At 37.4% G+C, this 11,838-nt stretch overlaps 1 protein-coding gene across 1 annotated transcript; it reads right to left on the reverse strand.

Annotated features, from left to right (window-relative positions):
* Positions 1-356: 356 nt before the first annotated feature.
* On the reverse strand, positions 357-10,860 carry SEH1L (SEH1-like (S. cerevisiae); the record flags this gene model as incomplete). Its single annotated transcript, XM_010016554.1, has 8 exons — positions 357-812; positions 4,276-4,426; positions 5,056-5,213; positions 5,499-5,639; positions 6,659-6,757; positions 7,983-8,194; positions 9,600-9,746; positions 10,810-10,860. Coding segments are annotated over 8 exons (1,149 nt in total), but the record flags the coding sequence as incomplete, so codon positions are not given.
* Positions 10,861-11,838: the final 978 nt, after the last annotated feature.

The raw sequence follows: 11,838 nt of genomic DNA on the forward strand, positions 1-11,838 counted from the left end.
CTGTTTAAAAAAAAAAAAAATTACAAGAAAAAGCATGCTAATAAAGACCTTTTATTAGTCAACCACAATTATAAAATTTTAATATTTATACAGCAAGATGGAAAATTTTTAAGTAACCAAACACTCCAAATTACTTTGCTGCAGTATACACAGGAATGGCTTTGCTTTTGCAAGGTGATCCAATATCATCCTTTAATTTTCAACAACTTCTTGAAGGGATAAAAGCATGTTTAATTTTGAGAACATATCAATATATTTCACATTTGTTGGTGCAATATACAAAAAGGGAAAAAAAAAAAAATCAAACAGTACTAAACTGATTCCAAAAGGGAAAAAAAAAAAAAAAAAAAAAGGGACAGGCACATGAAGTCAGCTACTCTGTAAATAGCTTGTGGTTAATACTGTTTGTATGCGTTGCCATAGTTCAAAGGGTACAGATCAAAATGTTCCTTTGATACATACCTAACATGGTCCAAATGTTGTAGTTTGGTTTGCAAAACACGCATGAAGTTCCCAAGTTTTTTAAAATCTTCTGTACGTACAAAAATACAAAGGCAGCCAGAAATGGAAGCATTCACAAACACCAGAATAAGGCCCTTCAGAGTTTATTTAAAGTAACATGTTAAACCCCTTCATTCTCAGGTAATAGATTAAGAGGCCGAGTTACACATCGTCTGCGAGGGTGAGGATACTGGAGGTTGGCAGTGTCAGCATCGCAAGAGTGCTCTATCAGAGGAGGAGGAGGAAGGAGCTGGGCATGACTGGACCATCTCGATCCAGCCCGTGGGGAATCCAGAGGGGGAAAGAAATACCTGAAACAATTAAGAAAGGAACAAAACACCAAAACAAAAACAAAACAAACAAAAACAAAACAAGAAAAAGAGAAAGGTAGTAAATACAAGGAGAACCAAAGGGGAGAAGACATGCTGGAAAAAAATAAAACCAAACCAAAAGGCTTTAGTATATCCATGCCAAAACCAATAGAACATAATAGCAGAAATCAAGGCTTGTGTTCAAAACAAGACAAATTTGGAAACTGTTCTTTAAAGGAAAATAATACAGTCTTTTCCCACTGAAATTCATAGAAAAAAAAACCCCGTAATAATAATCCTAGTGTACATTTATACACAACAGATTGCTTTGGAAATCAAAAGGATGGTGTAGCACAGCTATGAACAGGCTTTCATTATCCCGTAATTCCCATCATTTTGTAACAGAGCTTTTAGTAACGCTTCATTTGCGACACAAAGTATACATTAAATATTGTCTAGGTACATTTTCTGCATATGCATCTAGTTCAGATTAACTTCATAGCACTTCTGGATAGACGTAAAAACATCGTTTTTACAATACTTTAAATTTCATAATATACATTTACAGAGAATAACTACTTCCAGTGAGATACAGTCTTTGCATGTATTTACATATTCTGCAAAATCCTCAGAGGAAATTTCAGATTCTTGGTGAATGCAAGACTTGGAATTCTGCCATTTCATGTCATTTTTCTGCTGTTTTTATTAGAACTTACCCGTAATACTCGTGCATTTTAGTATAACTACATCAGATACCTGCAGATGTTTTCTGTCTTGTTTACAGTTCTGCAGACTTATATAAAGGAACAGCTGTATGATTAATGAAATTATGGGGCAATTCACAACAAGCTGCATTTTGGTTTCAGTCTTTATATGGCTCAAGTGTTTGCATTTTTTAGGATACTATGTTTAGAGAATTGCAGTTACTCCATGGAATTACTACCATAGGAATGTACAAGTACAGATCAGAAAAAGTACTTTTCTTAGGATAAAGAAAGTATGACAGTACTTACAAAACATTTATTTGAAGTCATACTAAGGTATAAATGAAGCAATACCAAACTATTAAAAGCTACCATCTGTACAGTTGTCAAAACACAATTTTCTTGATCCTTTCAAACTCACAGTTGCATATATTACAAAGCAGTTACAAACTTGTCATGTTTAGGAATCTTAATCAAATGCTGAACACTATGAAATGCAAAATGAATTATTTATCAAAACAATTTTAACAAAAATTACTTTAATGGTTACTTCCCTCCTCCCATCCCAATCAAGGACAAAAATCCTCATTTTTAGTCATGAACTAGCCTTTTAATTTGACAAGCTTCCAAAAAAATGTTTAGATGGAAGTTTTGGGGGTTGGGTTGCTTGGTTGTGGGTTTTTTCCCAAACAAGAAGCCTCTCCATGTATTTTTCTACCAGGAGTTCCAACAGTATCAAACTGTGCAGGCTAGTACAAAAAACGTACACGAGGTGTTTTAAAAAGGCTTTCTGAATAGCATTTAGTAGTTAGCAGGTGCTGGTGTCTTGGGAGAGGTCAAACGGCGTTGGGGAGGGGAAAAAGGAGTTCGGTTTCCATTCCTGTGTGCATGCAACAAGCAGCAAAACACCAAAGTTACTCCAGTTAGCTTGGTATCAGCTCTGCTTTCTGTTAAAAAGGACATAATACAAATGGAGAATGGAAATTGTATCATAAATCTAGACACACAATTGCATCAACATAACAATACAGCCCTGAGTTATTTTCCAACAGCCTATATCATTTGTTATGAAACTGTTTTGATTACAACTCCAGTTTGGTGATGGTACTTTTACAGAGTTTTCCAGCTCTGCCTATGCTTTCCTTACCTGGTTTAAATGTTTAAATATATAGACACTGAAACATAGTATCTACAATTATAAAATAAATTCTGTGTAGCATACCAATTTAGTCAAATGTCAGCACAGAAATCTTTAAGTGTTAACACACTAAGCCAAAAGTTAGCAACTGTGCTTACACAATTCAAGCCAAAGTGATTACAAAAGAAAACATGTAACTGTGTATTCTTTATAGTAAGGCTCAATCCTAGGACAAGACACCATATGTTTTCAAATTCCACAGCCACAGACTGAATTCTGTAATAAAATGTTAATTCCATTCTATTAAAAAGCAAAGCAAAACAAAAAAACCCACTTTCAGAATAAAGAGCGATAGAAGGGAGTCTAAAACAATGCTGTAAGTTTGTTTCACAAAGGTTTACTACCTGCTCCAGGGAGAGGAGAAAACCAGCTAGTGGGGTAGGTAGGGTAGGGTAGCATTGCTGACAGCAGCATGGTCTTAGGGAAGGAGACACTGAAACCACACACACTGCTAAAAAGGTATAAAATAGTCAGCATCTCCCTATAGGAACCCAAGGAAATACAGTTACGTAGCTTTGGATGTCACATTTCCAAGACAGGACTGCATTTCAGCATTTTCTGGCCTCCCTTCTTGCTAGAGACTTAACCCACCACCATCTCTTGCTCTCCCATTTATTTTGTGGGGAAAATGTGAAAGCCTGTCCTTGCTCGGCACAGCCAGGGATGTGGAAGCCAGAACTGCCATTCAAGATTGACTACTGAAAGACGGGGGGCAAAGACTTCTACTCTCCAAAAGCAAACTGTCATAGTACCTTACAGGTGAGCAATTTAAACTGTAAAGAGCCCGACTAGTAGCTGCATATGGATGGTAATGGAGGCTATCCAAAGGCTTTGTGAAAAAATAAAAAGTTGGCCACAAAACTTGGAAGCTGCTGCTATGGAATTTGACCAGATCTAGTCCTTACATAAGGACACATCCTGTAAAGCTGATGTACACACTCCACTACACAAATGCGGGGCTCAGTGTATTTCTGGATTTCAGTGTGCACAAGTTAAAATGGTGTTCAGAAGAGGCAGTTAAATCTACCTACTAACCAGCAATTATTACAGAATAAAAACAGAGAAAGCAAACTAATCTGCAATAATACCATGAGGAAGAACAAAAAAAAAAACCCAAAACCTACAACCCTATCAAAAACTCTTATCAATTGATGTTACACCTGCAAAAATGCAAGTACACCAACACTAGCATATGATTGTTGAAACCCTACATGAAGAACCGTGTTTTCCTCCTTCCTTTCTGCTACATTACCCCAGTGAAAAGCAGAATTTGTTGCTGGTGGTTTTGCTTCACTTTTAAACATGTATCAGAAACAAAAGGGCAGTTACACAGCAGTATGGTGAAGTTTCTCCTTGATTCAGTATGGCTTATAGTTCTGTTCATTTTCCTCTTAACACTGGCATAATAGACACCATCACAGAGCAAAACCAGAAGAGCTTGTAGAAGTATTCATATAAATGACATTGCACTTGAAAAAAAAACTATCGTAAAACAAACATGAAAGTTAAATGAAATTAGAAAGATTCAGAGACTATTCAGTCTCTCTACTAATGAGCCTACCTGCTGGCTGATGATCCATTTAGTGAATTCTGTAGACTCGTATTGGCGGAACCTAGAGAGGCATTAAAAATTCCCTGCTGAGAACTACCATTCACTGGACTCCCGTTACCTTTCAGTATACCAGTACACTTCCAGTTGTCCATGTAATTAGCTGTAAATACACATACATAAACACTGTTAGTTCCTCTTCTGAAGCTCAGCTTTTGATACAACTATGTTGTTTCAACTGCTATGCAGCTAGTGTGAATTCAAACTGAACTTCAATACCAGTATATAAATGCAACAAACAGATGAGGATCTGGCCCTTTAGATGGTTGACATTCTCTGCCTATCCATGATTTCAAACTCAGTTTTGTTCAATAGCAAGAATGAGTTTCCTTTTTAAAATACTGAGAAACAAATGAGAATGGATGAGGAAACTGCCACTGTTTTGTTGTTGCTTTTGGAATTTTAAACACAAAAAAGTTAGTTTGACTGAACACCATGACTTTCTAGATTTTCTGTGTTTGGCAAAGATAGTAAAGCAGTACATACAGTAACTTTAGAAATTACAACTTTACATAGCCCTAGTCCGGTGAAACAATATGAGGGTACAGTAACAACGATTCACAGCAGTCTAAATCATGCAGGCGTTCCAGCACAGAAAGTTACTTAGAAATACAAAAAGCTATAATTCACAAATCTAAAATGAACTTTTCCTCCAATATTATTTTTGAAGGAAAATTCCTCAAATCTGTTCAGCATGCTACAAAGCTTGTGTATTTCAGGTGGTGATCTTACCCTTCCAGAGCCTAACACAGCCATCATCGCCAGAGGAAGCAAGCACTGTGCCTGTAATATTCCAGCTCACTCGCCACACCTGGGAGTTGTGATTATCAAACTGGGCCACAATATGAATTTCAAATTTTGTTAATCCTCCAGATGAAGTCAATTCTTTCCTGTTTAAGAGAAAAGTGACAGTTCTGCACACAACCGGGTTTGAACATGATGACAAAAAGAGAGGACAACATCTTTCAAGGGGTTTAGATTACAACTGTTACTAAATGAGGAGTGTTAGGAGGTATTCAGACAAAATTATAGACTTGCTCACAATCTTGTCATCTTAAAAATCAGGCTGCTAAAAAAACCAATCCTGCATAGATTACTTCTTTTGCTTCGCAGACCCTGTTAAGACTATATAGTATGCACCACATCATACCAAATTATCTTCCTTTCGAACTCACCTTAGAGGTTTTAGTGTGAAAATTCGAACATCTTTGGTTGCCACAGCTAGGATGTGGAAGGATCTTCCCAGATTTGGAGCAAAGGCAATATCATGTACAGGATCTGTGACGGTCATCAGAGCTTCTGCTTTGACATATTTCCTGTATGGCATAAGAAATGAACCTTTAATGCCACGAAAACTGCCAGTGATGCAAATTATATATGCCAGAGTGAAACAAGGAAAAGGTTAGTATACATTATAAGACTTGCAAAAATAACATTTTCTTAAAATAAATTTAATTGTAACTAATAATTACAAGCTGATTTCTTCAGAAATCGAAGACATCAGACACAGTAACTACAAACAGTGTGCTACATCATACAATAAAGCAAGGATTCCAGTAGAAAGAACATTTTTGTCTAGAGCTGGAAAAGGGAAATAAAGATTCTTCCATTCACAAATCTAAGGGGAATTTGTATCCCAACTTACTATATTTCCTGCGCTTGTAAGCAGACCGCTATCGGCCTCCTCCACTGTATGATAAACATGTATTCCATTTTCTTATTTACCACCAGGTAAATTACAAGAACTTGTTTTTACTGTTAATGCACAGAGAACATTGTCTGAAGCCAGGCATAAATCCACAAAACACCTTGACTCCTTTCCCACACCAATCCCCCTGAGTGAAACATGAGTTCTCTGCCACCATTTAATTGAAAGCCTTTGTGCACACACTTCCTGACCTTTCTTGGTGCTGAATTCCTAACTAACTGTACAAACTGAACTGTCACAAAACACTAGTAATCCACAGGACAGCCTGTCAGTATAAACATACATTTTAAGGTTGCCTTGAACAAAACAGGGCCTAGTGCAACACAATGCAAATTTCACCTTTGCCCTATTAATTCCTTGTGAAAAATTAAGCATATAAATTAGCAGAAACAGAAACAACTCTGCCTTTAAAATGCTGGAAAGAATACTGAGACAAGACAAAATTACCAATATCTGTTAACACCAGTTACCATACTGAGGTCTCCCTCTCCTTTCCCATCCAATGGCTCAGAGATAGAATCAAGGTATTACTATTTACTACTCCACATCTAATGACAGGAATAGAAGGCCATATATTACAAACTACTTTAAGATCCCACAAATGTTATACGTTGTGATTTAGCATACCTGGTATTTTCATTATATTCATAAATTTGAACCTTAGCCAATATATTTGGACTGTTGTCATCACTTCCTACAGCTATCATTGGAGAATGTGCTCGAGAGCTGAAAGATGAAAATAAATACTGTTATATTTACAAATGATTCCACATAAAGTACATCAAGCCAGGTTTTTTTTTAATTTCAGACATATTATCTATAAAGAAAACAAAACAACAACAACAAAATAAATCACAACACAGGAATCACAAGAAAACACGAGTAAGCGCTATTCAGTTCCATTTTATACACCTGCTAAGGTGGAATCATTAAGGAACATTATTTGGCAGTTGGAAATGATGCTCCCAGAGTAGGACTGATTTTATATACACATCTGCAGTCAAGTGTTTGTCACAAGTTTCAAGGTAGAGATTGCATTCTCTGCACTGCTTTCAATGACTGATTTTGTCGGATTTCATTTTGGTTTTGGAAGACGATAAAAGCTAAATATAGATGAGTTCTGGTTTTTAAACCAACTTTTAGGTCCCTCTCATGCATTGAAGTGAAAGCCTGTACTCCAAACCCTCAGCACAGATGACTGCTAATGAACAGAATAACTGGATCAGCAGGACACAGTCCACTGTGTCTACAGGGAAAGCCATTAAGTGCCTCTGGACAAACACAATCCAAAGCAGTTCAGCCCTGAATGGTTATTCTCCTCCTGTTATTGCTGGGGAAGGATGTGAGATGGAAAGCAAAGGAGAACTTTTGCATACTCCTTTTCTTCTGGGTCGGGACTACCAAACCGAACTCCTCTCTGATTCCTTACTGTTCAAGAAGGTTAAGCGTCTGATTGAGCCACTGGGGATAGAATTAAAAGAACTCTTAGGCTTTATATTTGTGCCAGCAAGACTCTTGTGGTTTGAGTACTCTTGCACTGGCAAGGTTGCATGTCCTTGTTAGAGCTGTCAAAATTATTACCTATTGCAACGGCTTCCTTAAGGAAGAAAGAGATAGTAAATGTCCCATTATAAACACTTGCTCTTATGAAAATCTCACTTAAGTTTTGTGGGATAAATAAAGAACACTAGTTTATTACTTGCTAAAAATTATTAAGCTGGGAATATTTCCTCACAAGTCCCACACGGGGGACTTCTTGTAACACTTCCCTGGCTCTGCCAAACTTGCTTTAGTAAAAGAAGCATCAGCAGCTTTCTTTCAAATCTGAATAATGTACACTCGGTCTTCTCCATGCACGTTTTATGATTAATTCTATAAAATTTCAGGACTACCTCTTTGGATCTGCTGCTTAAACAATCACAAAGCAATTCCTACAGTTTTAATGACGTACCTTGAAGGATTCCAAGAAATACAACTGCAGCTGAGCTTACATGAGATTTCATGCTGCAGTGACCACTGACTGAGATTCATCACATCTGGAGCTTCATAAATCCTTACAACACCATCTGCTGAACAGGTTGCTAACATAAGACCCATATGCTTGGGAGCAAACTTCACATCTGTAACAGATGTCCTACTGTCTACTAGAGTGGTCCTCTTTACCTGCAAAGAAAGGCAGACAGTCTTGAAGGAAATGCTAGAAATTCCCATCAAAAACTTATTCCCTAAGGAAGGCTAATGAAAGTCTGACAACACCATTTCATAGGATCACTTATTTCTTCTATCAAGAACTAAACAAAAACCCCAATCTTTATACATCAATGAACTGGAGAAATGACAGATCATTGCACTGATGCAATTTCAAGCATCAAGAGATATATTTGCAACAGTATCAAAGTTCTGATACCAAAAAGTTGTTCAGATTATGTTCTTCAGGAAAGAAAAAAGCAAACCAAAACCACAACAACCACATAACACAAGCATAAAATAAGAGTATCGGCCACAGGAAGTTTGAAACAGTCCTCTTCGTTCTTACTGGTGACTATATTAACTGCAGCAACACCACTTTCTAATTTCAGTGCTGCTGAAGTTTACCATGAAGCATTGTACAACAGAAGCATCAAAACAAGTATTTCTGATAAGGGTACAGGTGAATACAGCAGGCAGTTGATAGGAAGATTAACCAGGGTTGAAGAAAAAAAGTCATAAACATGTTTTTCCAGTTGTCCCCTCTCCTGCCAAGCAACCACGGGTTTGAGCTGAAAACTATGTATCGCAACTGCCTCCTACACACAGCAGTCAACTTTCCTACCCCATTGGGTGCCAAAGGTCCCGAAAACCCAACATTTCGCAGCTATGTGTTTTAATCTTAGAAAACTTTATAGAAAGTAGAAAACTGCAGATATTTTAGCAACCTAAATCAAAACAAAACATCAGAGGCAGGAATAAGGTACTGAATTATATAAGATTATGCATGAAGAATAGCTGCAAAATAACCTGTTTAGATCTACAATTCCTTTGATGAAATGCTACCCAGAAAATCCACTTCTGAACGAACTATTTCCCCCCAAGACCTGACCTATCATTTAAAAGATGAAAAAGAACAGTGTGAGACAGTTTCAAACGAGCTCTTCTCACAGAAGAAACACAACTTTAATGCTACTGTAGATGTACATTCATGTCTGCAAGTTACTCACCAGGGAACATCTTACGAAGGAAGGCCAATAGTAGTGTCACTAATTAGACTGAATGTGGCCATTTAACTGTCTTCCCCAAATGCTTTAAAAATAGTTACTCTATATTGGAATATTGCCACAAAGTAACAAAATATTGGCAACATCAAGAATGCTTTATATCAAGAGAAGCAAGCAGGGTGCTTTCCTCTGTTTCAAAAGCAGAAAGCAACTTGGTATTTCGAACAATTTTCATGTTCACTCTTCTGTTTAATTCTGGAATTTAAACAGTGTAAAGCTTCAGCTGTTACAATAAGCAAACAAATCAATGAGGCATAATAAATCTATTTATATGAGAACATATAGAAACTATAATTAATGCATTAAAGTCTCACCCAGTGACTCTGGCCTCGGAGTTTATCATTTGACTCTCCCACTATTTCTTCCCATACAGCTGCTGTTCTATCAAAAGAGCAGGAAGCCAGGACCTGCCCAAATTCAGGATGGGCCCATGTCACACGCCACACAGATCCACTATGTGTCTGCAAGATAACACCAAAACATTACAGGGAAACTGTGTTAGTGCAAGTGATCGTGTATTTTTATGACTTTGTGCAGAAGCAGAAGTAAATCCTAGGAAGCAGTAAGACTGTTCCTTTGAAACCCACATTCTTTTATACAGCTCAGTTAACACAGCAGTTGTGGCATTTCTTTATTCCTATAAGCACTGCAAAGTTTTGTTGCTATTAGTTAATGGTTAGAAGGGGATCGTTACAAGTGTATTTCAAGGCATTACTTATTACTCCTTCAAACTCGAAGTTCCAAACTGAGATTCTGTTTTGATAAAAGTAGTACAGTTTTATTTTCAGTTTTCAGCATTTACCATGCTCACTTCTAGCTTGCCTGCACCTCTCCAAGCATATGCAGAACATTACTTACCTCCTCCTTTATTTACATGAAACTCCTCTTTCACACCTAGTGAACCTAATGCTTCTTTTTTAGAGAAGGGGAATTCAAACGTTTTGATTGCATTTCCATTTATAGGGATTTCTGTATTGTGATCCTATTAAATACAAGGCTAAGGACAGTTCAGAAGCTGAATGCACTAATTATCCTGATGAAGCAGAGTCTCGATATGACACAGCTCCCAGAAAGTTGGTTTTTTTGGGAGGGGGGGTGAAAGGTCTGATGTTGTAACATTTAGTAGTCAGACCTCTTCCTTTTTATTCTTTTTCTGTCCTTTTTATTCTTTTTGTGTCCTTTTTTATTATTTTTAAGTCTTACAATATGCAAAAACCAAATATTCAATTAAAAATGAAAGTACTGTTTTCCAGCTCCTCAAACACCAGTTACTCCCATGTTTGCTGATAACAAAGTCTGCCAACATATCAAAGTACTAATAATATAGGACTGCGTGCTAGCTTCTGCTTCAAGTGAGAGGCATTAGAAATGTTTTATAAAAGCAGAGAAAAAGTATCTATTGTAAGAAATACAGGATCTACAACAAAAATACTTATACTCTCCAAGTAAGCAAAAACTAAGCATGTTTCTTAAAAAACAAAGAGAGATTACGGTTATAACTGTGTAATTTGTATAAGTACAAACCTTCCAGCTGGCTGTGCAGTGCCAATCCCCATTTTCACTTTTGTCCCAGACCTATTAGAAAGCAAAATACAATCATACAATCTGTATATAAAGCTTACTAAGTAGTACTACAAAGCACAGTCATTAAGTACACACACACGCACACACAGATATGTATACACACACAACCCACTGAACATTTCTACCTGGAAAACTCTACCTGGCTCATATACAACTGTACTTCACTCAGTCCTGAAAATATCCCTACTGCAGGTAGGGACAAGAGGCATACACCTGCTAAACGCACTCCCATATGTAGTCTGTCTTTTTTAAAGAATACATTAGTCACAGAAGACAAACTATGACAATTCTCAACACTTCACTCCCTCTGTTCCATGAGCACTACTTGGTTTCTCTCTAGAGCCCCACAGTCCTCATCACAGCACATAGTGAGAGCTGGTCACAGATACCCTGGCTCCTGGCAAAAATCCCAAAAGTAGAGCAGGAGAGCAAAAAGAAAACTCAGGGGGAACAGCTCATGTTTCTGTTTCTAATACTTCTGCCTTGATTTATAACCACACACAGGCCAGATAACCTCCCTTTCTCTTGATTTCCCATACATCTTCAATCATCTTCATGATATTTTTTTTTCTGAAAGATTGTGAAAGCAATCGTGACTGTAACCAGATGAAAGGCACCTCCAGAAGCCCAGCATTCACTGCTGTGTCGCTCACTCACTACCTAAAATTACCAAAAGCCACCTCACTTTTGCCATTCTGGATCTCCAGTACAACCTTAGTTGTTGCCATCACAGCCCAACTCCACAACTTCTCCCCCACTGCTCTTCTGTAGGGCCCACCTAGCGAGAATGGGGCCTACACCAGACATACCACTGCTGCTTACAAGTGTTATAGAGCTCTGGTTAAAGGAAACTTAACACAGTCTCATGAAGGATACTGTTATGGCTGGAAAGTTAACCTTACATTGCTAAAGAATGTAATTTTTGTGTTCTACCTACTTCTTGGCACCTTTAACAACATGCATTTTAGG

The sequence above is a fragment of the Nestor notabilis genome, unplaced genomic scaffold (genome assembly GCF_000696875.1).
Source record: "Nestor notabilis isolate BGI_N333 unplaced genomic scaffold, ASM69687v1 scaffold22886, whole genome shotgun sequence".
In the NCBI taxonomy this organism is placed as follows: Eukaryota; Metazoa; Chordata; class Aves; order Psittaciformes; family Psittacidae; genus Nestor; species Nestor notabilis.